Source organism: Camelus dromedarius, chromosome 11 (assembly GCF_036321535.1).
Source record: "Camelus dromedarius isolate mCamDro1 chromosome 11, mCamDro1.pat, whole genome shotgun sequence".
Taxonomy (NCBI): domain Eukaryota; kingdom Metazoa; phylum Chordata; class Mammalia; order Artiodactyla; family Camelidae; genus Camelus; species Camelus dromedarius.
In genome coordinates, this window is record NC_087446.1 from 654,785 (window position 1) to 682,345 (window position 27,561).

General features: G+C 54.3%; 1 protein-coding gene across 1 annotated transcript in view; it reads left to right on the top strand.

Annotated features, from left to right (window-relative positions):
- TTLL8 (tubulin tyrosine ligase like 8) overlaps nucleotides 1-27,126 on the top strand; it is a 54,071-nt gene extending 26,945 nt beyond the window's left edge. The window contains exons 9-16 of the mRNA XM_064491291.1: nucleotides 5,054-5,202; nucleotides 6,795-7,035; nucleotides 9,038-9,473; nucleotides 9,890-10,393; nucleotides 17,152-17,886; nucleotides 18,035-18,214; nucleotides 19,158-19,221; nucleotides 26,963-27,126. Of these exons, the coding sequence (XP_064347361.1) occupies nucleotides 5,054-5,202; nucleotides 6,795-7,035; nucleotides 9,038-9,473; nucleotides 9,890-10,393; nucleotides 17,152-17,886; nucleotides 18,035-18,214; nucleotides 19,158-19,221; nucleotides 26,963-27,126 (2,473 nt within the window). The remainder of the gene's footprint in view (nucleotides 1-5,053; nucleotides 5,203-6,794; nucleotides 7,036-9,037; nucleotides 9,474-9,889; nucleotides 10,394-17,151; nucleotides 17,887-18,034; nucleotides 18,215-19,157; nucleotides 19,222-26,962) is intronic.
- Nucleotides 27,127-27,561: the final 435 nt, after the last annotated feature.

Consider the following 27,561-nt stretch of genomic DNA (forward strand, 5'->3'; position numbering starts at 1 on the left):
TTGTGATTGATGTTCTATAATACTACTCAAGAAGTCCTTGCTTTTTCCAAGTCATGAATTAATGCTACTATATTTTCTTTTAAAATAGTTGCTGTTTTACCTTTCATATGTTTTTACATGTAGTCCATTTGGAATTGATTTTTATGTATGGTGATAGGTAGGTTTCAAGATATACTTTCCATATGTATATTGGAAATAACTTACAATTTATTGAAAAGTATTTTTTTTCCCACTGTATGGCATTGTCATAAATCAGAGTTGCACTAATGTAAAATCTAACTAGTCTCTTGGTCAGCAAACAGTCTGGCCTATTCACAGCTGGACAGTCTTTGCTAGCATAAATCTTTGTATTAAAACAGGAGGAATTTAATTTTTCCACTTCTTCCAGTTCATCTTAAGTTGTTGGTTTTTTTTTAATTTACTTTATTTTATTTTTGGTGAGGTTGGAAGTAATTAGGTTTATTTTATTTTTTTAGAGGAGGTGCTAGGGATTGAACTCAGGATCTCATGCATGCTAAGCATGTGCTTTACCACTGAGCTGTACCTTCCCCCCAAAGCTTAAGTTTTTAAAATACATTTATTGAATTATAATTTGAATGCCGTAGAGCCCATTAATTGTAAATGGACAATTCAATAATTTTTGGTAAATTCACAATTATATAACTATCACCACAATTCAGTATTAGACCACTTCTGTCCCTTGTCCCTATTTTCAGTCACTGTGTTCACAGCCCCAGTCCTACCCAGCCACTAGTCTTTTTCTGTCTCTGTAAGTTGTATTTTCTGGTTTTTAATAATACTGAGGCTTCCAATCAGCAGATACAGACTGTTTCGCCACTTGCTTAGGTCCTTTAAAATGTGCATCAACAGTGTTTTATAGTCTTCCGAGTTCACATTTTATACTTCTCTTGTTAAATGTGTCCCTATATATTTTATTATTTTGATACTATAATGGATGAAATTAATTTCTTAGTTTTTAGGATTTTTTTTGTTGGTAGCATATAGAAATATAACACTTTTGTATGTTGATCTTGTAACTGATTTTTGGTGAGCTCATTCATTAGTTGTAATAGTTTGTAGTGTGTGTGTGTGTGTGTGTGTGTGTGTTCCTTAGGATTTTCTACATACAGGCTATGTCACCTACAAAGGAAAACAACTTGATTTCTTCATGTCCAGTCTTGAGTTCCAGGAACTCAAAGTTGGTCTAACATTCAAAAGTTCATCCGTGGAATATTGTTCATTCTTGAAAAGGAAGGAAGTCCTGGAACTTGCTACAACATGGATGAACCTTGACACATTGTAATAAGTGACATAAGCTAGACACAAAAAGACAAATACTGTATGATTCCACTTATATTGACTCAGAGTAGTCAAAATCGCAGAGACAACGTAGAACGGTGGTTCCCAGGAGCTGAGGGGGTGGGGACAGGGAATGGGGAGTTACTGCTCAGGGGGTGCGGAGTTTCAGTTTTATGATGAAGAGTACTGGAGGTGGATGGTGGTGATGGCTGCTCAATGTGAAAGTGCTTAATGCCACTGAACTGAACACTGAAAAATAGCTAAGGCAGCGAAGTTTATGTTATGTATATTTTACCACCATAAAAAATTAGAAAAAGTAAATAGGTAAATTTCAACAGATTTACAGAATAAAGAAATAAACTGTATGATCATCTCAACAGATACAAAACATTGATGAAATGCAATTGGACCATGTTAAGTTTTGTTGTTGTTGTTGTTAGCAAACTAGGAAAAAAAGAAGCTTCCTTAATTTGATAAAGTTTATCTGAAAAAATCCTAAAGCTAACATATTTCTTAATGGTTGTTAGTTGAAAGTGTCCCCCTTGAAATTAGAGGGAGACAGAAATGTCCACTGTCGTGATTTCTGCTGCGTCTTGACTGCGCGATCTGCTGAGGTTGGCAGTAGTGCAGGAGAGAGGAAGGGCAGGCGTGACGGTGGGAGACAAGGCACAAAGCTCTTCATTTGCTGGTGGCCTGACTGTGCACGCAGGAAACTTTAAAAATCATAAAGCAAGTGCCATAACTAAGTGAGCTCGGCAAGGTCAGCAGGTGTCAGGTCAGTATACGAGCGTCTGCTGCTTCTATGTTCTACAACAATCATAAAACGGAGTTTAAAAAATATAATTTACAGTAACATCAAAACCAACAAATACCCAGAAAAAATATAACAAAACATATTGAAGACCTTAAACTGAAGATTATAAAATTAGAGAAATTAAAGACCTAATAAGTGTGTGTGTGTGTGTGTGTGTGTGTGTGTGTGTGTGAAACCATGTTCATGAATTAGAAGACTCAGCGGCACAGAGATGTTTGTTTTCCCTGAGCGACCTGTAGATTCAATGGAACCCCAATCAGAAGCGAGGGAGGATTTTTTGGGGGGGAGGAACTGACGAAGTGATTCTGAAATTTACTCGGATACATAAGTGATTCAGGAAAAGCCAAGACCACTTCGATCAAGAAAAGCAAAATCGGAGAACATATGCTCCGTCCCTGAAGGCTACCTTGAAGGTAAATCTGCAGTGATTAGGACAGCGTGGTGTTGGGACAAGGCAGATAAATAGACCAGTGTAACCGACCAGTCTAGAAACAGATCCATGGCCTGAGCAATCAGCAGGTCCTTATGAAAAGAAACTGTACCTTGACTCCTGCCTCATAGCCACACAGAAGTTAGTTTGAGACGTATCATGTGATATATGAAAGATAAAAAAAATAGTAACACGTTGGAGTGTATCTTCATGACCACAAGGAAGGCAAAGATCTTAAACGGTTCACTCGAAGCACTAATCATGATAGTTGATAAACTGCTTTTTTGACATCAAGAACTCTGTTGATAGCAAACACTACAAACAGAATGAAAAGACAACCCACAGACGGGAGGACAGACTTACAACACGCGTATCCAGCGAAGCCTTGTGTCTAGAACGTGTAAGGAACCCCCGTAAATGAGTAAGAGAAACCACCTCACTGAAAATGTCTGAAGACCTAAACCGGCACCTTCCCAAAGAAGAGAGCGCGTGGCCAGTGAGCACATCAGGGGGCACTCAGCATCACTGACCAGAGAAGCCGGACTCAATCCCCGGACCCCGCTGCACGCCCGCCAGAGCGGCTGAGGGTCTGCTGGGACGTAAGCCGCCAGGCTCTCGTCCGCGGCTGGCGGGGTGGAAGCTGGTGCTGCCGGCTCAGACAAGCCCCCAGTCTCTTGTAGCGTAGGCGCCTGCGTGCCTGTGCCCCAGCTGTGCCGCGCCGAGGCGTTTACTGCAGAGACACGACACAGGTCTTCAGAGAGACGTCATTCCAAACCCGGACGCACCAGCGGTGTGAGGAGGAGCTGCCGCGTCTGCAGCGCCACCCGTGGCTTTCGTGTTTCCACCAGGGAGCTAGCCACTGGTGTGACGTCCAAGGTCAGGAGGCGTCCCTGCTCGGGAGCAGGTCAGCAGGCAGGGGTCTGGCGGACGTGGTCTCCAGGACACCCTTTGGAGGGGCTGGAAGTGTCTGTGTCCCGACCTGGGTGGCACCTGATGAGAATGGTCAAATCTTGAGGAGGGCGCTGTGCCCTTGGCCAAAGTCCCAGGAGTGGCCACAGGGTGGCAGCAGTGACCCCGCCCGGGGACCGGGGACGTTCAGTTCAGCCTGCGCTCTTCCTTCCTAGTTGAGGCCCACGGGGTCCCCACGCGAGGCGTGCGTCATCAGGGCCAGCGGGGCGCTTTCCTATCAGCACCAGCGGGGACAGTGCTTGTTATCCGCTGATGACATGGTGTTGGGGACCGGAACTTGGCCAGGCTGGGCTGGCGAACAGCTCCCCCGTCCTCCATCCCCTTCTCCCGGGACAGGACACCATGATCCTGCCTAGGTGCTGGGGGGGCGGGGGGCGGGGGGCTCGGATGCTCTGGGGGAGAGACCGTGGGGACCCCTCCCTGCAGCAGGACCAACTGCCTGTCTTCCCTCTGAGCCCAAGTCGGAACTGCACCGATGTCCACCCGTCACCACGCGCCTGCTGGTCTCCCGGGCAGCTTTGACCCTGGCCAGCGTGGTGGACGCTCCCGGGGACCTGCCCTATTTCACACGGCACCCGGGGCCGTCTCTGCTGCCAGACGAGAGGGTAACAGACGGCACGGGACTTGCTGCTTCCACCCCGTCCTGGCTTCACCCTGGGGTCAGACAGAGAGTGTGCACCACAAAAGCGGGCCTGGTGGCTCTGGGGGCCCCCTTACGTGTCCAGTTAGGAACAGGAGGGAGGCCTGTCTGACCTGGCACCCGAGTTCCCTGCACCATTGGGGGCTCCGGCTTTCCTGTGCCCCAAACACAGCTCCATGGTGTGGGGGCCTCTCGCAGACCATCAGGGACACTACCACACTTCACCTTGCCCCTCCCTGTGGCCTCCCATCCTCAGCAGGCGTGGGTGGGACACTGTGCACAGACGACTGTGTCCCAGGAAGCTTTGCTCCACGTCCGGGCCATCACGTGGGCTGCGACAGGCGGCCTTGGAGCCCAGCACAGCCTCCTCTGCTGCAGTCCGCCCTTGTGGAGGGGTGTGATGCGGCCTGGGAGCGAGTTTCTCCATCCCAGGTGCCAATAAAGCACCACTGAGATCTAAACCCACCCAAACAGTTGGGCTGCCTGCCTGCCCTATTCCTCAGAGTTCTGGTGGCCTCTTCAGCCGGCCCCACTGCTGCCAGGACTGTGGCTCCAGCCCACCTGATGGACAGTCGAGCCCACAGGACACTAAGCTGGCATCCAGCCACGACGGCTGCAGGACCCTGCTGGCATGGGCATGTCGGCCGCCCTCACGGGCCTGCAGGGTCACCCTGACCTGGGGCCCCGGCACCAGGACCCCGGGCTCTGCCTCTCTGTGACTTCACTGGGCCCCAGGCACGGTGGCCAGGGGGGCACACACAGCCGACCCTCAAGTCGGGGTCCGCACGTCTCCTCGAGGTCACACTCCGGGCGCCCCTTGGGAGGGAGGCGGGCGTTCTCGGGCTGCCCCTCGCCCTTGTCTCCGGGGACCCTCATGGGCTTCCTGCATCCTGCTTTGCAGTGGCAACGCTTTCATCTCCAGTTCGAGAAGCCGCTTTTCGCAGTGCCAGGCTCTGCTGAATAAAATCACCTCTGTGAACCCGCAGACGGAGATTGATGGGCTTCGGAACATCTGGATCATAAAGCCGGCGGCCAAGTCCCGGGGCCGAGGTAAGGCCCAAGCGCGTCCGGGTGCCAGCGCCCAGTGGACAGCAGCCGCAGGAGCAGAGGGGCTGGACCAGCCTCCTGGGGCTGGGGACTCGTGGGTCCCCGGGGAACGGGCGTCCCAGCAGCACTGGCCTCTGAGGCTCGCGTTCGCGGGCTTGCTGACCAGTGAGTGAGTTCCAGCTGTATGCCTAGTTAGACTGGCCTGCAGGGTTCCCTGTACGTGGCCTCGACTGCGAGCTGCTACGGTGGAGGGAGGACTGTGGTCTCGGCCGCGAGGGACCCTGCATCCCGGGTGTACGTGAGCCCCGGGCCCCTGGGAGGCGCGGCCCAGCACCCTGTGGGCTGTGTCTGTGGTGACCACGTCCTCAGAGAACACTGTCTGTTCTTTAAAAAACAGGGTTTCAAGGTGATTTTCTAATCTCATAAGCTCTTGTGAAGAACTAACTCTGGGTTCCATTTCTTTTCAGTTTTCCTGTGAGGGAACCTCCCCCCGGCTCTGACTTACATGCTAAGCTCATTTATTTCCAAACTTTCTCGCGCAGCAGTGGAAGCTGCCAGGCTGTGGAAACGTGCTCCCAGCGCGGCCTTGCCTGTGTCCTCTTGTTACGTGTGTTCTCTTTTTCCTGAGGCTCTAAATAGACTTTACTTTTCGTTTGGGTGCTCCGTTTGCCCCTTGAGTTATTCAAGTTTTATTGTTGTTCCTGTAAATTCCTAAGTGGTTCTTTCTATGTGATTTTAAAAAAATCTTAATGAATTTGCCTCTGGTCCTAAACATCTCCTGTCCCTGAAACATTGTCTTTCCTGGGCTGATGCCCGCTTTCAGCGTGCACCCTTCTGGGCAGGGCTGGTGCCCCTCCCTGGGCTCTGTCCCAGCCCAGACCTTCCTCCCACAGGACACTGGGGACACTCCACAGACTCCTCAACCCCCCTGTTCAAAACCCAATGCACCGCATCCTGGCTGGTCACTGCTGTGCCCTGCCAGTGCCCCTGTCCCTGTGTCCCACCAGTGCCCCCGTCCCCACGACCCACCCGGTGCCCCGTCCCCGCATCGCACCCCAGTGCCCCCGTCCCTGTGTCCCAGGGCTGTGCTGCCCTGTGGCCCCGTCTCCTCTTGGCCCAGGATAACTTTCCCAGTCCGTTGCTTTGTCTGAGATTTTGGTTTCAGGATGATGAGGTCCCAACTCACTGTCACTGAAGAAACTGGTCTTGTGTTTTGTGAGGAAAGCTCCCCTGCCCCGTGTGCTGCCTGTGCCTCTGGCCTCTGCAAGTGGTGCCCCCCACCCCGTGTGGGTCAGGACAGCCAGACTGCCCCGCATCGCGGGGGCTCCCACCAAGGCCAGTGCATGTCTCCACGCTTGTTGTCCATCACAAGTTGGCCACTAGTTGCCTGTCCCCCGCTCCCCTGCTCACCCCACACCCACAGCTCCCTGACTGCCTCTTAGCAGTGCCTCTGTCCCCATCCCCGGCCCTCCCCATTCTGGCTGAAGCCCTGGGGGCTGGCCTCGTGGCTTTCTTGCCCTCCCCCCGACGCCGTGCCTCCCAGTCCCGGACAGCAGCCGTTTCGGGGCTCGGGGCTGAGCAGTGGCCTCTTGCAGATATAGTGTGCATGAACCACGTGGAGGAGATCCTGGAGCTGGTGGCCGCAGACCACCTCCCTGCCAAGGACAAGTGGGTGGTGCAGAAGTACATCGAGACGCCGCTGCTCATCTACGACACCAAGTTTGACATCAGGCAGTGGTTCCTGGTCACCGACTGGAACCCCCTGACCATCTGGTTCTACAAGGAGAGTTACCTGCGGTTCTCCACGCGGCGCTTCTCCCTGGACAATCTGGACAGGTCAGTGGGGGTCAGCTGGGCACCACAGGGCTCCAGGGCGTGTGGCGGGCTCCCTGGTGCACCTGGAGCACGGGGCGGGTCTCGTGTACCCAGTGGGGTGCCAGGTCAGGGTTGCTGTCGCCCGCCACCGTGTGAGGCACAGACGAGGAAACTGCGGCTCAGGTTACATGACCTCCCCTGCCAGGGGCAGGCCCAGGCCCCTTCCCCATCAAAGCCAGTGCTCTGCACCCCCACAGGGTGTATTGTCTTCAGAAAATCCTAAAAGCACTGTATGCCACGTGCTTGTGAAGCACCAGGCAAGGCCCCGGTGTGACAGGTCTCAACCACTGGTCAGACCCTTCTGTGGTGGGTGCCACTGGCCCTGTGCGGGGGAGGCTGAGTGGCCCAGCTCGGGGTGCCTGCTCTGCCCGCCATGCTGGCCTGCTCTCTCTGTCCGCTCAGCATGTGGAGGGAGCTGGACAGGCTAGGGCACCTTTGGGAGGCCCCAGGGACCCCGGCCTGTGCCAGCCCCTCGAAGCCCTCAGTAGCCCCTGCAGGGCCTTCTCTGTGTGAGCCTAGAGGCACCAGGGTGGGGAATGCTGCAGGGGGGGATGGCTGCTTGAGCTTCTGGGGAGGTGGGGGTGCAGCCCCCTGACGAGGCAGCCTGTGGGATGTGGGACAGGCTTGAGGGGTCCTGAGGACGACCCTGGCCATGCCAGCCAAGACCAGAGGGCAGAGGGCACTGGAGCCAGGAAAGGCCAGGACAGTGCGGGCAGCACCCATCCCAAGGTCCTGGGCCTGGGGGCCGGGGTGCAGGGGACGGTGCTGTGTGGGGGTGGGGAGTGCTGGGCAGGGGGAGACTTACAAGAATGGGTGCCCTGTTGTGGATGAACCTGCACCCTACCAGGTTCCCAGATTGGGCAGGGCGTGTGTGTGGCGGGAACAGGAGCCCACCAGACACCTCTCTGTCCAAGTGGAGCGCTTCTGTGATCACGTGGTGTGCAGGGCCAGGTGCCTGGGCGAGGGGGGTCAGTCAGAACCAAGAGGGCTGAAGGTTGCTTAACAGAGACCTTGAGGGGGTTAGCTATGCTCAGGTAAGGGGCTGTGACCACACCTGGAATCATGCCTGGCAGGAGCAGGAGCTGGGCCAAGGGGTCCTGGCCGGCAGCTCAAGGAGCACATTTGTCCCCACCAGGCCAGGAGGGCCTGGAGGAGGAGGGGTCCTATGGGCGCCACCCGGGCAGTGAGAGCCTGGGAGCCCCTCCCAGCCCCCTGGCCCTGCCAAGCCCTGAGCAAGGCGCCTGGTGGGTCTCTAACCCTCTTGGAGCCATTTCTCCGTCTGAGACCATAGCCCTCACCCCAGGCTGACAGGAGAGTCTCTGAAACTGTTTCTGAACGGGCGAGGCCCGGCCTACAGCATCAGCACTGAGTGTCAGCTCCCCCAGTAGCAGTTACCAGTTTCTGAAGCCCTTCCACACGCCTGCGTCTGTGCCTTTTCTCTGCCCTATGGAGGTGCGACTCACCCGTGGCCACAGGGGCAGGTCCCATGGCCCAGAGCAAGACGGCAGGTCCGTGGGCCCAGTGACACGTCTAAGGGAAACTGACTTTCACAGGATGCATGGTGTTTTACAGTCTCCTAGGAGATGGTATTGACTTTAAATCCTGCTTAGAAAAAGACCAGAGCATTAATGAAATAATGAAATTTTCCGTTAGTGACTCTTTCTAACCTTGGGAGGGCTTCAGCTCTCCCCTCAGGGGCTCATGCGGAAACAGGTTCAGGAGGTTGTCACTTGCCGAGGCCCCTAGTCTGCGATCCTGGGCTGGTAGGCTTCTGCCCTGCCCTCTCCTGCCCCCCATGGTGCCTCCCGGGCTGGATGGGAGGGCTGTCCCGAGGTTGCCTCAGAGGTGCCCAAAGTGTCAGAGAGGTCTCGGGGCGGGGTCTCAGAGGTGGGGTCTGCGGGCGGGGTTGTCCAGGCTGGGAGGAGTGACAGCTGGCGCACCTGACCCTGGTCTTGCCGCACAGCGCCATCCACCTGTGCAACAACTCCATCCAGAAGCACCTCAAGAACGACAAGGGCCGCAGCCCCCTGCTGCCGTGTCACAACACGTGGACCAGCACCAGGTTCCAGGAGTACCTGCAGAAGAGGGGCCGCGGGGCCGTGTGGAGCAGCATCATCTACCCGTCCATGAAGCGGGCCATCGCCAACACCATGATGGTGGCCCAGGGCCGCGTGGAGCCGCGCAAGAACAGCTTCGAGCTGTACGGCGCCGACTTCATCCTCGGGCGCGACTTCAAGCCCTGGCTGATCGAGATCAACTCCAGCCCCACCATGCACGCGTCCACGCCCGTCACGGCCCAGCTCTGCGCCCAGGTGCAGGAGGACACCATCAAGGTGGTGGTGGACCGCAGGGTCGACCGAAACTGTGACACTGGCAACTTCGAGCTGCTGTGGAGACAGGTGAGGGTGGCGGGGGCCTGTGCCTCTCCTGCCGGCCACTTCACGGTGGGCTCACTTCCAACACCCCAGAGGTCTTCTCCAGCCCAGCTGGCCTTGGTGTCCAGCCTTCCAGCCTCTGGTCCCCAGCCATCCCCAACTCTGTGGCCACCAGGCAGGTGGGGAGGCCTCTGGCCTGGGCTGGCAGGATGTTCCTGGCCTCCAGGCCCTTCTAGGCTGTTCCTTTTCTGACCTGCAGTGTCCTCCCTCTTCCTCGGAGGGGTCTTTCCAGGGGCCCCCCCGTGGAGCTGTCCTGCAGGCCGGGCAGCAAGACCCCGCACCCTGGCCTCCCTGGAGCAGGGCCCCAGCAGGCAGCCCAGCCATTGGGAAGTGTGGCGGGCGCTGGTCTTGGAGGCCTTATCTCGCCCCCCCTCCACCAGCCTGCTGTGGAGCTGCCCCCGTTCCAGGGCTCTGACCTCTTCGTGGAAGGCGTGGGCGCTAGGAAAGCCAAGAGGCAGATGCCGCCCATCTCCACCTTTGATTCTGCATCTTCGCTCTCGAACATTCAGCCACTGAAGGAGAGGTGCCCCTCGGCCCTGCCAGGCCTGGCTCCAGCACCCCCACGGACAGCTCTCCAGCCTGACTTGAGAATGAAGGACGAAAAGGTACTTGCTTGCACCTTGCCTCTGCCCTTAAACAGGCCAGCAGGGAGAAGCGCTAAAGTGAGCTGCGACCTCTCCGAGCCTGGCAGCGGGATGGAGCTCCCCACCTGTCACCTCCAGCATCTAGACCACACCGCCCCGAACACTGGGCTCACCAGAGTCGAATCCGACAAACGCTGGGATCCAAACTTATTAAAGGTGCACCCACTGCGGTCTGTGCTGCCGAGCATGAAGACAGTGGAAGGTGCCCAGTGTCCACCACCCAGGCCATCAGGTAACAGAGTGGGGCTGGTGCCTGTCGGAGCCCCGGGGCTGCTTGGGGCTGCCTGCTCCGTGTCCTCTAGAGGGAGGGTTTGGGGCGCCTGGCCAGGTTGTGGGGATAGCAGGGGGCACCGAGAGCAGCAGTCCCCTCCACAGGACCAGGTGGGAGGCAGTCCTCATCTCCCTCCCTTGTGGGGTGTGGTGGCCGTGGGGGGTTGAGCTTGAGATCTGAATAGCACCAAGTGCCACAGATGGGTGGCTGCCAGTGATCACTGGGCCCTTGTCTTCAGTTTTCTGAAGCTTCTGCTGGAGCTGACCACACGTGGCCTGGGTGCCTGTCCTGGGCTCGTGCTTGGAGCCCAGGTAGACAGGTGTGGGGCTGCCCCACGTATCTAGGGGTGGCCTGGCTGTGTCTGCCCCTCCGCTCAGTTTCCAATGGGCCTGGTACCCAGCAATGGCCCAGAGAGTGACACCAGCCAGGGCCACACACCCACTGTGCTCTGCTCCAGGTGCGCCCGCCTCCCCAGACACACCGGAATATCTGCCCCTGCTGTTCGCTCCGCCCACCTGGTGTCTGTCCGTCTCTCTGTCTCTCTCTTTCTCTTCCTCCCTCCCTCTCCCTGGAACTAACAGCCTCTTTGCGTCTGTCTGCTGGTTGTCTGTCTCCCCCTGGATTGTAAGCTCCTGGGGGCAGGTGCTCAGTACACGTTTGCTGGATTGGCACATGCATGGACTGCCCCTCAGAGGAGCCAGCCCCAGGCACCAGGAGCATGTGCCTTCAGAGCTGGCAGGGCCCTCAGAGGACATTTCCAGGCCCGCCCTCCCTCCCCACCCCACGCCCAACCTGGCACCAAGGCCCGTCAGCCCTACTGCATGGCAGCTTGCCTCTCCAGGGGTTTCGATAGTACACCATGTGGCTTCCCACGGGCATATTCCTAGCAGCGAGTGTCAACAGCGTGCACCACCTTCAACCTGAGGAGGTGTATCAGCTGCTGAAACAAAGTACCACAAACTTGGTGGCTTAAACCACGGTTTATTCTGAAGGCCAGAAGCCCGAAGGCAAGGTGCTGGCAAGGCCGTGCTCTCGGGCTGCAGGGAAGAATCCTTCCGTGCCTCTCCCAGCTCCTGGGGCCGCTAGCAACCCTTGGACGCCTTGGCTCATAGATGGTCACTCCAGTTTCTTCCCTGCTTCACACGGTGCTCTGTGTGTTGCTGTGCCCAGACTTCCCTCTTAAAAGGACAGTTGTTGGACTGGGTCCTGCCCTGCAGTGTGACTCATCTGCCTTGATTACATATGCAGGGACTCTGTTTCTGAATAAGATCACATTCATAGATTCCAAGTGGATGTGACCTCGGGGGGGGGGGGGGGCTGTTAAACCTGGAGCACTGGGTCCTGTGAGAGTGGCCAGACGGACGCGCGTTGGCCAGTCACGCCAGGGGCCGCTGCTCCCGCTGCTGCCGATACTCGGCGTGGACGGAGGTCTTTGTCTCTGGAGAGAGAGTGTGCGGCTTGCTCAGTTTCCTGCTTACCAATAAAACGCGTCTTACCTATTTTCAGACGTGTGTTGGCCATTCAGGTCTCCTCTTCTAGGAAATGTCCACCCAAGTCTTTATTCCATTTGTCCTTAGAATCATGATGAGCTGTAGGGGTGACATCCATCTATTCTGGATTCTCCTTTTTCAGTTGATTTGTGTGGCGAACACTGTCCCCCACTTTGTGATGTCTTTTCACTCCTTTATGGTGTCTTTTGATGGAAAGCCACCTTAATTCTAATGGACGCAAATAGGCTAAGCTTCTCTTCTATGGTTGGTGATTTTTGTGTCTTGCGTCCTCAGGCTGAGGTTGTGAGGACCTCTTCTTCTAGAAGCATCATTGTGGCCCATATGAAATTTTTTGCTGAGAGTTGATTTACGTATCAGTGTGGGGAGAACTGACTTCTTTACATTACTGAGTCTTACAATCTATGAACATGGTGTATCTCTCCATAGGTAAATCCTTTAATGTCTTCCAACAAACTAGAACTTTCTTTGTAATGGTCTTGCACTTTTTTGTTGGATTTAGTCTTATATATGTCCTATTTTTTATTCTAATGTAAATAGTATCAAAATTTTAATTGTTTTCTACAAATTGCAGCTGGTTGACAGAAAGGGAAGTGATTTTTGTGGACTGATTTTTTAAAAAATCCAGCTGTCTGGCTATCATTTCTATCACTTTTGTTAATATATCTGAAGACTGTTTTGGTTTTTTCACATACACAATTACATCAACTGAGTTTTCCATTTCCTTGCAATCACTATACTTTTCATACCTTTTCCTTATTTTATTGACTATCCAGGACCTTGTTCATTCATTCAAGTTTCTCATCCCATGGAATCTCAGGTGCAAAGATTCTGATTAATCATAACTCTTGGTTCATGACACAGTTTCATGTTTGTTCTGGTGTGGCTGCTTTTACTTGGATAGTTTTAGTTGTGTTTTAATTACACAATTATTGATTTTTAATGTGGCCAAAGTTGTCATTTTTTTTATTTTAGTCAATACTGTTTTGTCTTAAAAATTTTCTTACCTGAGGTTTAAAAGATTATTTACGTACGTTTATCGCTAAGAGTTTCAAATTTTGTTTTTGACATAGAAGTCCTAATCCATCTGGAGCTGATTTTTGTATACGGTGTGAGGTAAGAGTCAAATTTTACTTTTGTCCATGAAGATAATTTTTTCAGTTATTTATTGAAAAATGTATTTCTGACCCCCAGGATTGATACCCCACCTCTGTCTGTGTGTGGGTCTATTTCTGGAGTCTCTAGTCGATCCTACTGGTGAATCTGCACCCCCGGCACCAGTGCCACTGTCTTCGTGTCTGGTGGGGCAAGATGCCTCTCTCTGCTCATCTTCACACGGGACTTGGTCCTTCCTGGCCTCATTCTCTTCTATGCAAATGTCATAATTGTCTTATCAGGTTCTACCAAAAATCCTATTGAAATTTTGGTTGGATCTGCATTGAATCTATAGATCAATTTGGAGGAAATGGACAAATTAATGAAATCATATCCTTCTACCCATGAACATGACATATCTCTCCATTTACTTAGGTTGCATTTAAATTTTATAGTTTTCCCAGCAGAAATCATCTACATCTTTTGCTAGATTTATTTTTGTTACTTGATACTCAGATACTACTGCACATAGTGTCATCTCTCTCTGTAAATGTTCTCATGGTTTGCTGCTGGCATACAGAATGAAACTGACTTTTATATGTCAGTTTTCTAATTGCCACATTTCTAAACTCTCCCATTTTCTAAAAATTTGTACATATCTTTTAAATTTCTAAATGAAATTACTCTGTGTAAATAATTATATCATGGGCAGGTAGCTTTGTATCTTCCTCTCCGATCTTGTTGTCCCTAATGTCTTGTCTTATTGTACCAGCTAGAACCTCCTGTGCAATGTTCGCACATTATTGAATTCCTGATTTTAAAGGGAATGTTTCTAACATTTCCTCATTTATAGTGACATTTGCCGTAGGTCTTAATAAAGGCATGGATATGACACCTAGATGTAAAAGTGTAGTTAAAGAGGTTTCTTTCTAATCCTTACCAAGAATTCCTATTGGGAATGTGCGGTGAATTTTCTCAGCGACCTTTTTTGCATCTATGAGATTATCATGTTTTTTTTTATTTATAACATTAAGGTGGTAAATGACATCAATAGATTTTTCTTTTTCTAAGAAGTTACCCTTAGCACTTAACATCAATCGATTTTTTAATGTTAAACCAACCCTACATTCCTGAAATGCACCTCACCTGGTTGGGTGTTGAGTCAGATGGAAGGCTAGCCTTGGTTTCTTGCAGGTATTAAAATTTGTTCTCAACCACCATTTATTTACATGCGCTGCTGATAGGCATTTACATTGTTTCTGGCTCAGACTTTTTACATGTGCTGCTGATAGGCATTTACATTGTTTCTGGCTCAGACTATTACAAATAGTGCTGCTGTGAACACCCTTGCTTATGGTGAACGTGTATACACCTTTCTGTAGGAATGGAATTGCTGGGCTATGCATTCAGCTTTGGTAGACACTCAAGGAATTTCCCAGTGTGACTGGGCCACTGTACATCCCACCACAGTCTTCCAGTTACTCCACACTCTTGCCAACACTAGAGATTGTCTGTCCTTTTATTTTAGCCATTCTAGTAGATGTATACTGGATTCACAAGATAGATAGCTTGAATTTGCATTTATCGGATGATTGAAGAAATTCAGCACATTTTTACAGTCCATTTGAACATACGCTTGCAAACTACTCTTTTGTATTTGGGCAAATTTTTCTGTTACCTACTCCTGTCGACTTGTAGGAGCTCTCTATATGTTCTGGATACAAGTCCTTTGGTGAATATATGTATTAAAAATATCTTCTTTCCTTCTACGGTTTGCTTTTCACTCTCTTCATAGTATCTTTTGGTGCACATAAATTATTAATTTCAGTATATTCCGGTATCAGTTTTTCTCTTATGATTAGCACTTCATGTTTTCTGTTTGCAAAATCTTTGTGTATCCCAAAGTCAAAACAGTCGCTCCTGTTTTCTTCTTAAGGTTGTATTGTTTCAGTTTTCACATTTAGAGCTATATTCTATCTGGAACTGTTTTAGTGTGTGGTATAACGTAGGAGTCAAGACTCATTATTTTTTACTTGGATGTTCAACTAATTCAGCATGATATGTTGAAGACACCGTGTTTTCCTAACTGCACCATCTTCATAAAACAGGTGACTGTATATATATTGCTCTGTTTTTGGACTCTATACTGTCCCAGTTGTCTGTTTTGCTATCTTTTGAGCCTTGTTTCTGTAGCGAAAACACTACATAACAAAGATACCCACCTCCCCAATCTCAACGGTATTTATTCAGCAAGCATTTGTTTCTCACATGTCTTCAGGTCGGCTGTAGCGATGTTGGGTTCCACTGGGGAAGGCTGAGCCAGGCTCCGGGCTGCAGGTTGGGTTTGATCTGCTCCACGTGTCTCCTCCTCCTGGGACCAGTGGCTCCCCAGGGCGTTGTCTTCAAGCGGCAGATGATATAAACATGAGAGGGCAAGTCAAACCTTGCAGGGATACGAGAGCTTCTGTGCACATCACATCCGGCCGAACTCGTCAGCGGGCGAGGAAGGGTGCTTCTCAGCGGGGGTGGGGGAGGTGGACGGAATATGTTCTGAGCAGTGACCAAATACACAACAGTCCAGTCTCCTGGTCACCAGTATTCACTTACCTTCTGCAAACAAAATACACTTACTTCCCCCAACTCCAAAAGTCTCCCCAGTCTCGAACCAGGCTCCGAGTCCAGGATCTCATGGTTCTGCTTCATTCCTCTGGATAACTTTGAGCCAAAGAGAAGTTGCCCAGTCCGGGATGTGCTTTCCCTTCCCTGCAAGCGGCTGGCTTAGCCATGGCTGATGTGTGGATGCTGGCAGAAGACTTGTGACTCCTGGGTGGGAGATGAAGGACTCTGTCACTTGTGTCACAGCAGGCAGCGTGCACATCCATACATTGTGTCAGCTGTGTGGGAAGGACACGATAAGGCCCAGGTGCACGCCACACACGGTGAGTCTGCATCACAGCCGAGGGACCCTGAACCTGGGGCATCCGCCACTCTTCTAACAAGCAGTAAGCAAGCCTGCTCTTGTCCTGGAGGGAAACATTACCTCATCCCCCAGGACTGCTCACTGCAAGCGTGATGCTGAGAATGGTGATCAGGACCTGGTTCTTGGCCCACCCAACAAACTATGTAGGCCATTTGGGAGACCCAAGGAGGACCGTCACTTCCGATAATCCACCCTTCGTCCCACATCCTCTTAGCCCCTGGTGAGTTTTCACCTGCCACCCTGATTGACCTGACCAGCAGAGGTTGGCACCGAATCCATTCATTTTGTCTCATGTGCATTTAAGATGACCATCATCAGCACCAACCTGCGACACTGACCTCAGCCACATCCCCCAGGGCCCTGGACTCTGCTGTGCGTCCCAGAGGCATCCTCCCTGCCAACTGCAGGGACTGGGCTGCCTTCCCCTCCTTACAAGCTGTGGGCCCGGCTTATGGCTGTCACGTGGATGCTGGCAGAAGACCCGTGACTCCAGGGTGGAGATGAATGATTCCATCACTCGTGGCAGCTGTGAGCATCAGCCAATCTGTGGCAGGGCCGCGGGGTGATGCACTGTGGCCAGATGGGTGGGGCTCGTACAGTGGGCCCAAGCCACTGCTGAAGGGCACTGGGTCTGGGGGTCCACCGCTTTCTTGGGAGGCAGTAAGAGGTCTGCTGTTTGTCCTGGAAGGAGGCATCACCTCGCCCCGAGGAGTGGCCCAGGTGCGGGTGGTCAGGGCCTTGCATGGACCAAGTGCACCTGGAAAGAACGTCGGAGGGCACCAGAGTCCCAGGGAGTGTCTCCCAACAGGAGTCATCTGCGCTCACACATGCTCACTGCCTCCCCCCCCCGCACACGCACAGTCCCCACACCAAAGTGGGGGGCAGTGGGGGGTCCACTGCCCCCTGGAGTCCCAGTGGCAAGCCCTGTGCCCCTCCCGGGGGGCTCCCGGCCACGATTATGCGCCTTAATCCATTTCTCCAGCGAGGCCTGGCTCTGCCCGCGAGAGGGCCTGTTTCGGAGGCTGGCCGTTTCCCGGTTGCTTCGCCTTCGGAAGCAGGGCCCTGGGCCCGCACCGCGCGCACAGGCGCCGCCTCCGTGGGTCCGGCCGCCGTCCCTTCGCCAGCGTAGCTCTTCCCGCAAAAGGCTGCTTCGTTCCTCCAACGCTGGGCGCCAGAATCCGCTCCCACATTCGTTTTCCAAACGCACCCTTCTCTCCACCGGCCCCTGGACCCTCCGGGAGCCTCCTGTCCGGCGGAAGCCACCACGACAGCCCCTTCTGAGCTGCGGCCAGAGGGCGGGGCAGCCGGCCCTGCACCCGGTCAGGACGCTGAGCCCCCCGAGGCCTTTCTAACGGGAAGCGGTTCTGGGTTTCGCGTGCTGCTGGACTGGGGTGAGAACCCGTCTCAAGGCGCGGCTCTGCAGGGGCCGCATCCTCCAGCCCGCGGGTTCCGCCGCCCTCCGCGCGCCCACCTCCTCCCTGCGGCGCCGCCTCCCAACATCGGGTCCCTCGGGCTCCGCCAGACGCTCCGACCCCCGGGCCGTCGTCTGGCCGCGTGGCCGGTTCGCAGGAAGGACAGAAGGCAGCTGGCCAGCAGCTCCATCCCCTCCAGGGGCCCACGCAGCCCCGAGGAGGGGACTCGGGGCACAGGCGCCTCCGGCCCGTGGGCACCGGCGCTGCTCCCGCGGCAGCTCCAGGCGAGGCTGCCGGGCCGCTCGGGGTGCACACCGCCGAGTCCCGAGGGCCGCTCAAGGAAGGCGAGCGCCGCGCCCGCGACTCGGCCGGCCGCCAGCCCACTGCCGCGCGCGCTGCACGTGCTCGGGTTGCCTTGCTCGGGGCGGGGGCCGGGACGCGAGGACTCGCCTCCTGTCGGCCCTCCCGCAAGAGGAGAAGGCTGTGGGCCCTCCCCGCCGCGCCGCGGGTGACGGGGGGGGGGCGGTGTGGGGGGGGGGTCCCAGCGCCCCAGCGTTTGCTCGCCCCCCACGGGCTGGCTCTGACGCCATCACCACCTGTCTGGGGTTATTCTAGGCCTTCGTGCGTCCGCGTCGGCTTGCGCTGCGGGGGTGGCGCGGGGCACCCTGCGACCTACCCGGCCCCGCGGCCTCGGTTGGGGGGCTTCAGCGGGACTGGCGGCACTTGCTGCCAGGCTACCGGTTGGGTTCCAGCCAGCACCGCATGACCCTCGTCCTCGCGCCAGGGCTGCCCAGGGTGTGTGTGTCTCATGACAGCCAGGCAACAGGCCAGGTGCTTGCAGCCTGTGCCACACCGTCCGTGGGTGACAGCAGGTCACCAGGGCCGCGCCGCCAGCAGCGCGGGAGGCACGCTCTGCACCAGCAGCCGTTGTGGCTCTCTGCCCCTTGCGTTTCCATATAGATGCCAAAGTCAGCCTGTCAACCTCGAGAGAAGGGAAAAAGGAGAGGGAGAGAGGGAGGGAGGGAGGGGAGACAAACTGCTGGGGTTTTGACTGGGGTCACCTTGAACTGCAGAGAGGAGACCTCACAGCTTCCTACGTTGAGCCTTTCAAGCCACCATCACATCAACTCCATTCAATCCGGGCATCTTTGATTTTCTCTCAGTCGTGTTTCGTGGTTTTTCAGGGTAGAGGTCTGGCATGTGTTTTAGTAGGTTTTTTTCCCCTGGCTATTTTGTTTTTTGTTTTTGTTTTTGTTTTTTGATTGAAGTATAGTCAGTTTACAATGTTGTGTTAGTTTCAGGTGTACAGCAGAGTGATTCAGTTATGCATTCATACACTCCTTTTCATATTCTTTTTCATTACAGGCTATTGCAAGGTATTGAATGTAGTTCCCTGTGCTGCACAGTAGGACCTCGTTGTTTATTCTGTATATAATAGTTTGTTGTTTGATGGCTTTTTATGTCACAGTAAATACTATCTCCCTTTACACAGTGTTAAGGCACAACTTCCAAACGGTAAGTTCAGGTCTTAAGTAGACACAGGGTGACATGTTTGCCTGTCCGATCACCACCCCGATCGAGACAGGTGACACTGCTCACTTCGGAAAGTCCCTGTGCCCCATCCCCTCTACCTCCTGCCCTTGGGGTGGCCACTGTCTGAGTTAAGTCCACACAGGCTGTGGTGTCACTCGTGGATCCACACGGCGAGGCTCCCCTGTGTCCGTCCTCCTTCGCCCAGGGCGGCAGCCGCGCTGAGTGCATCCGTCCTGCACCATTTTCCCTGCCGAGCGGCGTCTGGTTGTGTGAGTGTGCCCCAGTGCGTGTGCTTGAGCTGTGAATGGAAGGCAGGTTACCTCCCTTTCAGGACTGTCACAAATGCAGGTGCCCTGCCACCCCGGCGCAAGCCTCCACTCAGATGCGTGCATCCTTTCTCCTGGTTATGTACCCGGGGTGGCGCCACAGGCCATGGGGGACGCTCAGACCTTGCTTTAGAAGAAGCTGCCAAGCCGTCTCCCTGAGTGGTTGCGACGTGTCCGTCCCCCCAGCAGCGTGAGAGCTGGGGGTGGCCTCAGGTCCTCGCCAGCACTCGGAACTGTCACGTCCTGCTTTCAGCCAGGCTGGTGGGGGTGGGTCTCTCGTCGCGGTTGTGCTTTGTCCCCTGGCGCCCAGTCACGCTGAGCACTGTGCTTTCTGTTCACTGGCCGCTCTTGTCCTTCCCTGTGAGTGCTTGTTGAAGTCTTTTACCCATTTTTAAATTAGGTCCTTTGTCTTTTGTTATTCATTTGCTGTGGTTTTTATATATTCTGTATATTTATTTCTCATATATGTGTATTGGTAATATTTCCTCCCAGTCTGTGGTTTGTGTTTTCACTTTCTTAGTGAGGCCTTTTGAAGAGTAGAAATATTTTATGAAGTGCAATTTATCAGCTTTCCTTTTGCGGCTAGTGCTTTGGGCACCCTGCCTAAGGTAACTCTGCTTCCCCCGCAGTCATAAGGACAGTCTCCTAGGTCTCCTAGAAGCTTTACGATGTCGACTTTCCCATTTGGGTCCGTGATCCATCCTGAGTTAGTTTTTGAGCAGGTCTCAAGTACCAGCTGACCCAGAACCGGTGTTGAAGACTTTCCTTTCTCCCATTGAATTGCTCTGGCGTCTTTGTCAAAAACACTCTCTGCAGTGAATTCTGAGTTCTCAGTTCTGTGCCATCAGTTACTGGCTTATCCTCATGCCAAGACCACAGTTAATTCTTAATTACTGCAGCTTTGAGGTAAGTTTTGAAAAGCAGTAGTTAAGTTCCCCAGCAGTTTCCTTCCCGAGGCCTCCGGGGCTGTTCTGTCTTTCGAGCTTCCATGTAACTTTTAGAATCAGTGTGTAGAGTTCTACAGAAACAGCCTGGAGTGTTGTGATTGGAACCACGTCTACTCTGTCGATCACTTTAGGGAGAAGTGGCATCGTTGCAGCACCGAGACCTCCAGGCCATGTTGAGATGCGTCTCAACACTTACATTCTTTAGTTTTCCTAAGCAGTATTTTCAGCATGGAGGTTTTTCCATTTAAAATTTGATATTTAGTCCTATGTATTTGGTATATTTGACACTTCTATAAATGTGTCTTTATTAGTACATTTTGCTACTTTACTAAATTTTTTTCTTGGTGAGAACGTTTAAGATCTACTCTTAGCAAGTTTCAGTGATGCCCTGCCTGCGGCCTGGTCGCCATGTCTTACAGCTGGTTCTCAGGCCTTTGTCGCTTGTGACTGAGTGTTTCCTCCTTTTCCCTGACCTCTCCCTGTTTCCCCTGCCCCCAGACCCTGGCAGCCACTTTTCTACTCTGTTTCTATGAGTTTGACTTTTTTTTTTTTAATGATTCCGCATATCAGTGACATAAATAGTGTTTTAAATTTTATTTCCCAGTTATCTGTGCTTACACGTTGAGTATCTCATCGGCGTTTGTCTGCTGACCCTGCAGCCCACGGTGTTGTGAATGCACACCCTGGTCCTGGCAGGTTGTGGATGCCCTGGCTGGATGCTCCAGGGCTGAGGGGGGCGGGAGCCCGTCCACCAGGCCAGCCGGAAGGCTTCACAGACGCACACCATCAGAGGGCAGCTGCTCCCGCCGCGGCCTGTTCGCTGAGAGTTGCCTCCTTCCCTCCGTCTTCCCTCTCTTCCTTCCTTCCTGCCTTTTCTTTCTTTCTTTTTTTAATCAAGAATGACACAACTTACTGGGTGTTTTTCCTGACTCTGTGGAGATGGTCGCCTCACCCTGTTCACGTCAGTGGCTTGGCCGATGCGTGAGTGGGAAACAGACCTTGTCTTCCTTTGCTGTCTGTACTCTCTGGGGGCGAGCAGTGATGTCTCACTTACGCGTCTAACACTGCGCCCCCGTCAGCGTCACCGGGGCGCACCCCTTTATCCGGCTTCTCGAGAACCAGCCTCCAGCTTGGCTGGACTTTCCATTTCGCTTACTTTTGCTTGATTTTTATTATTTGGGTTTGTTCTTTTTCTAACTTCCTGAACTCAATGGTTGGTTCGTAGTTTTCAGCATTTCTTCTTTTTAATATATTAAGTGTATTTAAGAATGGCAATTTCCCTTTGTTTTCTGCTTCAGCTGCGTATGAACTTTTTAATGTAGTATTTTCAGTATTATTCAAGTCAGTATCTTCTAACTTTCATTACAGTTATTTCTCTGTTCTCTAAGTTACGTAGACATTGGTTTCCTGTAAGTGCGTTAGCGTCAGGTTTCAGAGTTAGGCTGTATTTTCTTGTTGGTGTAACTGTATTTTGATCGGACACCATTGTCTGTGTCACTTCGACACACAGGCGTTTGTTGTGGGTGCTTTATGTGGTCAGGGCTCCTTGGTGCTTGAAAATAATGTGTGCTCTGCAGTTGCTGGTTATCAGAAGTGGGGTCAGGTTGGTTTACTGTGTTGTTCAGACCTCTCACATTCTTACTGACACTTCCTGTCTGCTGCTTCCATCAGTTCCTAAGCCAAGTAGGATAAGAATCTTCGGGGATGCTTCAGTTTCTTAAGATCCTGTCCACTTTGGCTTCATATTTCTTCAGACTCTGTTAATTTTATTTTGCTTAGAATTTACCTGGTATGTTTTTTCCTCTGGATCATTCTCTAGTCTCACATCTCAGATATTTATCTGCATAAAATTTGACCTTTTAAATTCAGACTGACCACAGTCTTTTAACCAGTGCACCTAGTGGTTACGTTTTATGTGATCATATATGTACACCTGTACTTGGATTCTGCACACCAGATCACTCCCGAACAACACACACTAATCATCCCACACATTGCAGAGGCTCAGGATTCACCTTGTGGTACTGGCTCCAGGCCTTGGCCAAGCTGCGTCATCTGAAGGCCTGACCGGGGCGGGGCAGCCACTTCCGCGACGGCTGGCTCACACGGCTGTGGCTGGAGGCCTCGCTCCCTGGCCACATGGGCCTCTCCAAAGGGCTGCCTGAGTGACCTCACAGCATGACGGAGCTTCCTCCAGAGCAGGGATTCGACAGACTGCAGTCGCATGGCTTCTGTGGCCCGGCCTGAGAAGTCACCCGCCGCTCATTCTGCTGGTCACACACCAATCCTGGCACAGCGTCGGAGGGGCTTGCCCAAGGGCACGGATGCCAGAGGCAGGGTCACTGGGGGCCGTCCTGGAGCCTGGCAACCAGGTCGGCGTCTGAGTGCGTTTGATTTCTGTTTATTCTCCCCCATTTCACGTTCCTTTTTCTCTTTGTTCTTGCGCTGTGTTCGTTATTCTTTTCTCATTTCAGTTATTCCGTCTTCTAGTTTGGAGGTTACACACTCTGTTTCTGGTCTTTCGGTGGCTGCCCAGGAATTACTAGTTACATGGTGAGGTTATCAAAGTCTAAAGTTGAGAAAACCACACTTTTACTCCCACCCGGACAGTACACTGGCCTTCAGGCTTGGAGAACTTGAGGTCCCACTCCTGACTGCTCTCTCTTGTTGTCCTGCAGTTAATTCTGTTGTTTTGTTCCTGCCTCCACCCGCCTTAGCGTCACTGCCACTTCACCCTCCACAAGACCCGAACTTTCAATCTGGAATCTCTCCTTTTTTAAAAATTTTTCGCACGCTTACTCTTGAAAGAGACAGACTGTCCACAGAAGGAGGCCAGGTTGCCAGCAACTTTCCCGCAGCACGGTGGAGGCAGCACTCCACCGTCTTGGCTTTCCCCGCTGCTCTGCGAGAATACAGCCTAGCCTGTGGCTTTCCCAGAGTGAGCTGTCTGTGTTAACTGCCTGCTTCATTTAGGACTATTTGTATGTGTGTGTGTGTATGTGTGTGTGTGTGTGTATGTATGTATGTGTATGTGTGTGTGCGTGTGCATGTGATGGGTCTGGGTGTGGTTTTATTTTTATCTATTCAAACTGGGAGTCTTTGGACATCTCTAACCTGCACACTCACATCAATCGATTATGAGAAACTTCCAGCTGTTACTTCTTTAAATATTGCCTCCGCCCCACTCTCTGTCTCCTTCCCTGGGGAGCTCAGGTGGGATGCTGGCTGAAACCTTCTCTCGCCCTGTCTCTTACCTCTGTCCACTGTCTGATGTGTTGGCTCCCTGCGCTGCAGTCTGCACGTGCCCCCTTCTCTGTCTTCCAGCTCGTCCTGTTCCTGTCAGTGTCTAGCCCAGTGTTCAATCCCATCCATTGAAATTTTAAATTTACTTATTAGAGCTTCACTTTTAGAAGCTCTCCCTTTTAGTAAACTTGGTTACTCTTGACAGCGTCTTCCCTCTGCCTGTAATTTCTAAGTTGCATGACACTGTGGAATCGGTTTGTACTGTGTCTGAGACTCTAATAGTTGACGCCTTTGGTCACGTTTGTGCTACTGTTTCTGTGGGCACTCTCACACTTTATTATAAACAGCTATTTTCTTTAAAAAATTAATTACGGGGACTCTTTGCCTTCCTTCCAGAATGTAGGTGAGTCTTCCCCCAACTGGCTTTTGCCCCGCCAGGCCCTCCTCTCCCGGAGAAGGCTGCCCGCACCCTCTCACGTTCAGAGCTGGGTGCTCCATGCCCTCCCTGCCCCACCCGAGCTCAGGGGTAAGGGTTTGTCACCGAGGTCTGTTCCAGGGTTAGCCTGGGGCTCCAGTTTCTCTGGGGTTTCCTCCCACATTGCTCAGCACTGCAGACACTCCTGGCGGTCCCGTCCCGGGGGGGGGCTGTATTTTGGGCTCACCCTTGTGCCAGGGTGTCACTCTTCAGGGGATGCTGCTTTATTGAGGGGTGGAGTGTCTCTCACTCCTTTTGGGGGTGTCTTCTGTGCCCCACACCCACAAAGCCTTGGAACCTCGAGCCTTGTGTGGGCCTGGTGGGCAAAGCCCCAGAAGGAAGGGCTTCCTCCCTCTCTGAGCCCCATACCCACCTGATCATTCCTTGCTACTTTGCCAGTTTTCTTGTTGCTTTTAAGATTCTTTTCATGTTTTGTGCTCCAGGTTTGGTGTTTTTTCCCAGAAGGGTTGGTCTGGATCCCAGAGTACCAGTTCCTGAGTGGATACCCCATCCACATTGGAGCTGCACTCCCCATGTGCCTTAAGCACCCCCCACCTCCTCTTCTACACCAGGGTGTACAACACCCGGCTCTCCAGCTTCTCAGCCCCTCGGCCCCAGCCCTAAATGGGACGGCTTCCTTCGTCACAGTCAGCTGCCCCTCACCACCAGGGCCTGGCCCTGTCCTCCTCGGCTTGGAGCTGGCCCAGTCTCCATCTATTCTGGCCCCAGGCTGGGCCCTGTTGAGCCCTGGGGTGCACTGATGGGCAAAGCGCTGCCAGTAGAGCAGCCCCCCGCCTCTCTGCCTGCCCACCCCAAAGCCTCCGTTGCCCCGCCCTGTGCCCAGACAACCTGCCTGCTACAGCCTCCATGTCGCGCAGGCCCTGGCACGTCCTGTGGGACAGGCTGGCCCCAGCCCCTTGGGAAGGCCCCATTCCTGGGCTGTGCCTCAGCATCTGCTGGAGGCTCAGGGAGCTCTGGGGCTGCTTTGCACAGGGGCTGGGTGGCCCTGCTCCAGCCCACCCCCCAAGACCTGCCTGGGCCCCGGGGAGGAGTGACTCAGCACAGGTCGCTGGCAGTGGGCGGCTCTGAGGCCTCGTGTCTCAGCCCATGGCACTCTGGGCAGGCCGTTGCTGGCTGGGCGCCGCCCTGGCTCCAAGGTGGGGAAAGCCTGGGAGACCCCGTCCTCCCGGCCCGCCCCCAGCAGAAGCTGCAGCAGGCCGGCAGCCAGCCTTCTGAGGCCTGACTCATGGGCCCCAGCACGGCAGGGGTGGGCAGGGAGCTTGCGCAGGCCCACCCCAACCCCTGAGGAAGGCCAGAGACCTGGTGGGGAGGCACTGCAGAGCAAGGGCAGAGGCTAGAGGCCCCAAGGATGAGGACAGAGGCCTGTGGGAGGCTGGCCAAGGTCCCGGCCTCTTGGAGGGGCATGTGATCCCCCCACCTGCTGGCCTTACCCGTCCTGCGGTGTTGAGGGACTGAGTGAAAATCCTCGGGAAGCAGCAGCCTCTGCACAGCACCCCTGCCTGTCACAACCACTGCTGGGACCACCAGCCACAGGACCCTCACCCAACGAGCTCACCACCTCCTGGACCCGCGGACCGGCATCCTGAGTGGCCAGCCCAGAACCCAGCCTGCCTGTAAGGCGGATGGCTCCCCCGGGTGCCAGGTGGCCAGTGGGCAGAACAGCTTCTGATGGATGGGGGCTCATCCATCATTCTTGGTGAAACCCTGGCTCTGATACTCCGGTCTCACTTCAGCCACTGACCTGCCTGGGGCTCTGGCTGCTGGGTCAGTGCGCTGGCAGTGGGCACGGTGCTGCTGCCCAGTCCTCAGCTCTGGCTCCAGCCCCAGCCCGTCGGGGTCCAGGCCTGAGCTCCAGGGCTGAGCTCAGGAGCTGGGCCCTTCCAGGCACGGCTGTCTCAAGGAGGGCAGGGCAGGTTAAGGGCTAGAGGAAGAGCTGGAGAAATTGCCCCCTATTCAGGCACCCGTGGGATGGGGACTGGAGGACCTGGGTCCCCAAAGTCCCTCCTGTGCCCACATGGCCCTCTGTGGGGCTGCAGGCATCCTTTGCCCAGCCTCCTAAGCAGGGCCTGAGGGGCAGTCCAGGGGTGCTAGGTGGGTGCTGCTGGGCCCTGCTCCTGGGTCCTGCTCCTGAGGCTGGACACCCAGGCTGGCTTTGGGGGTTGACTCGGGGATAGTTGTGGGGCTGTGGGCTCCAGAGACCTTGCCTTTGCACATTTCCTCTAGCAAGCCCTCTGCCTGCCTCCCCACAGTGGGAGGGCCAGGGCCAGTGCCCCAGCCTTGCTCCCCTGCCTGGGACCACCCCGACCTGGGGGTGGAGGAAGATGAGCAGGGCCGAGGGGACCTCCCTGATCCCTGCAGCCTTCACCTCAGAGACGCGATGGCCCCAGGGCCTCACCCCTTGGCCTTGAGTGGAGGTCTTGAGTGTAGGTCTGGGCTTTCCTGAGAACTGGGGACAGCTGGGTGGGGTCTGTGCGGGATTAAGTGGGCTTGGGAGCCAGCGGGGACTGACCGCCCAGCTAGCCACTGGTTTTGCAGGAGGTGAGGGCAGCCTTGAGGTGGGCGAGCCTGAGGTGAGCACGCCATAGGAGCACAGTCTCAGGGTCTGGTGAATGTGGCCAGAGACGAGGTCTTGGGGCAACAGGCGTGGTTTGTGGGACCTGTGGGCGTGGTCTGGGGTGGTGGACGTGATTTCACAGACCGATGGACCTTGTCTGGGGACAGGTGTGTGGGTTCAGTGGGCGCGGCCTGGGGCTGGAGGTGGAGCCTGGGCAGGTGGGCGTGGTCTGGGAAGGAGGCGCGGCCTGGGGCTGGAGGTGGAGCCTGGGCAGGTGGGCGTGGTCTGGGAAGGAGGCGCGGCCTGGGGCTGGGAGGGGGCCTGGGCAGGTTGGGCGTGGTCTGAGCAGGAGGTGCGGCCTGGGGAGGTGGACGCGGTTTCACCGCAGGTGGGCGCCGTCTTAGGGCCGCGCGCTGTCTCTCTCCCTCACCGCGACCCTCCCAGGGCTACCAGGGGCCCTCCGAGCGCCGCCGTGCCTGGTGTGCCGCGGCTTGCTGCCGCCCGCCGGTGCCTGCAAGCGCTGCAGCTCCTTCCGCGCCGCGATCCAGCAGGGCTCCTGCTTCGTGCCCCTGGGCGGCGAGCGGGGCGGCGGCCTGTGGACCCCATGACGCCGAGGACCAGGACCAGACCTTCGCGCCCAGGCCCCGCGGTCTCCAGAGCATGGCTTGTATTTTGAAAGCCTACACATGGATGAGGAACCTTGTATACAGTTATTTTAGCGAAATTGTGCAATCTTCACCATGGTATTTCTTACGGAGCCCTGCCCCAAAGCCCTCCCGCTGCCTGCGCCCCATGCCCGCATCCTGGGCCGCTCACTACCCATGGGCCACATCCGTACACCCACCCAGGTCCCGAAACCCGCACGGCTCCCCTCACCCCACAACCGGCATCCCCACAACCTGCGCTGGAGGACACCTGCGTGGGCAGGTGGGAATGACAGCTTCCCGTGCGCGGCCTCCTCCCCAAGAACCCCTCTCTGCAGCCCCTCCTTGCTGGAGGGCACCCCCCTGCGCCCCAGTGGTCACTTGTTTGCTCATTTATTC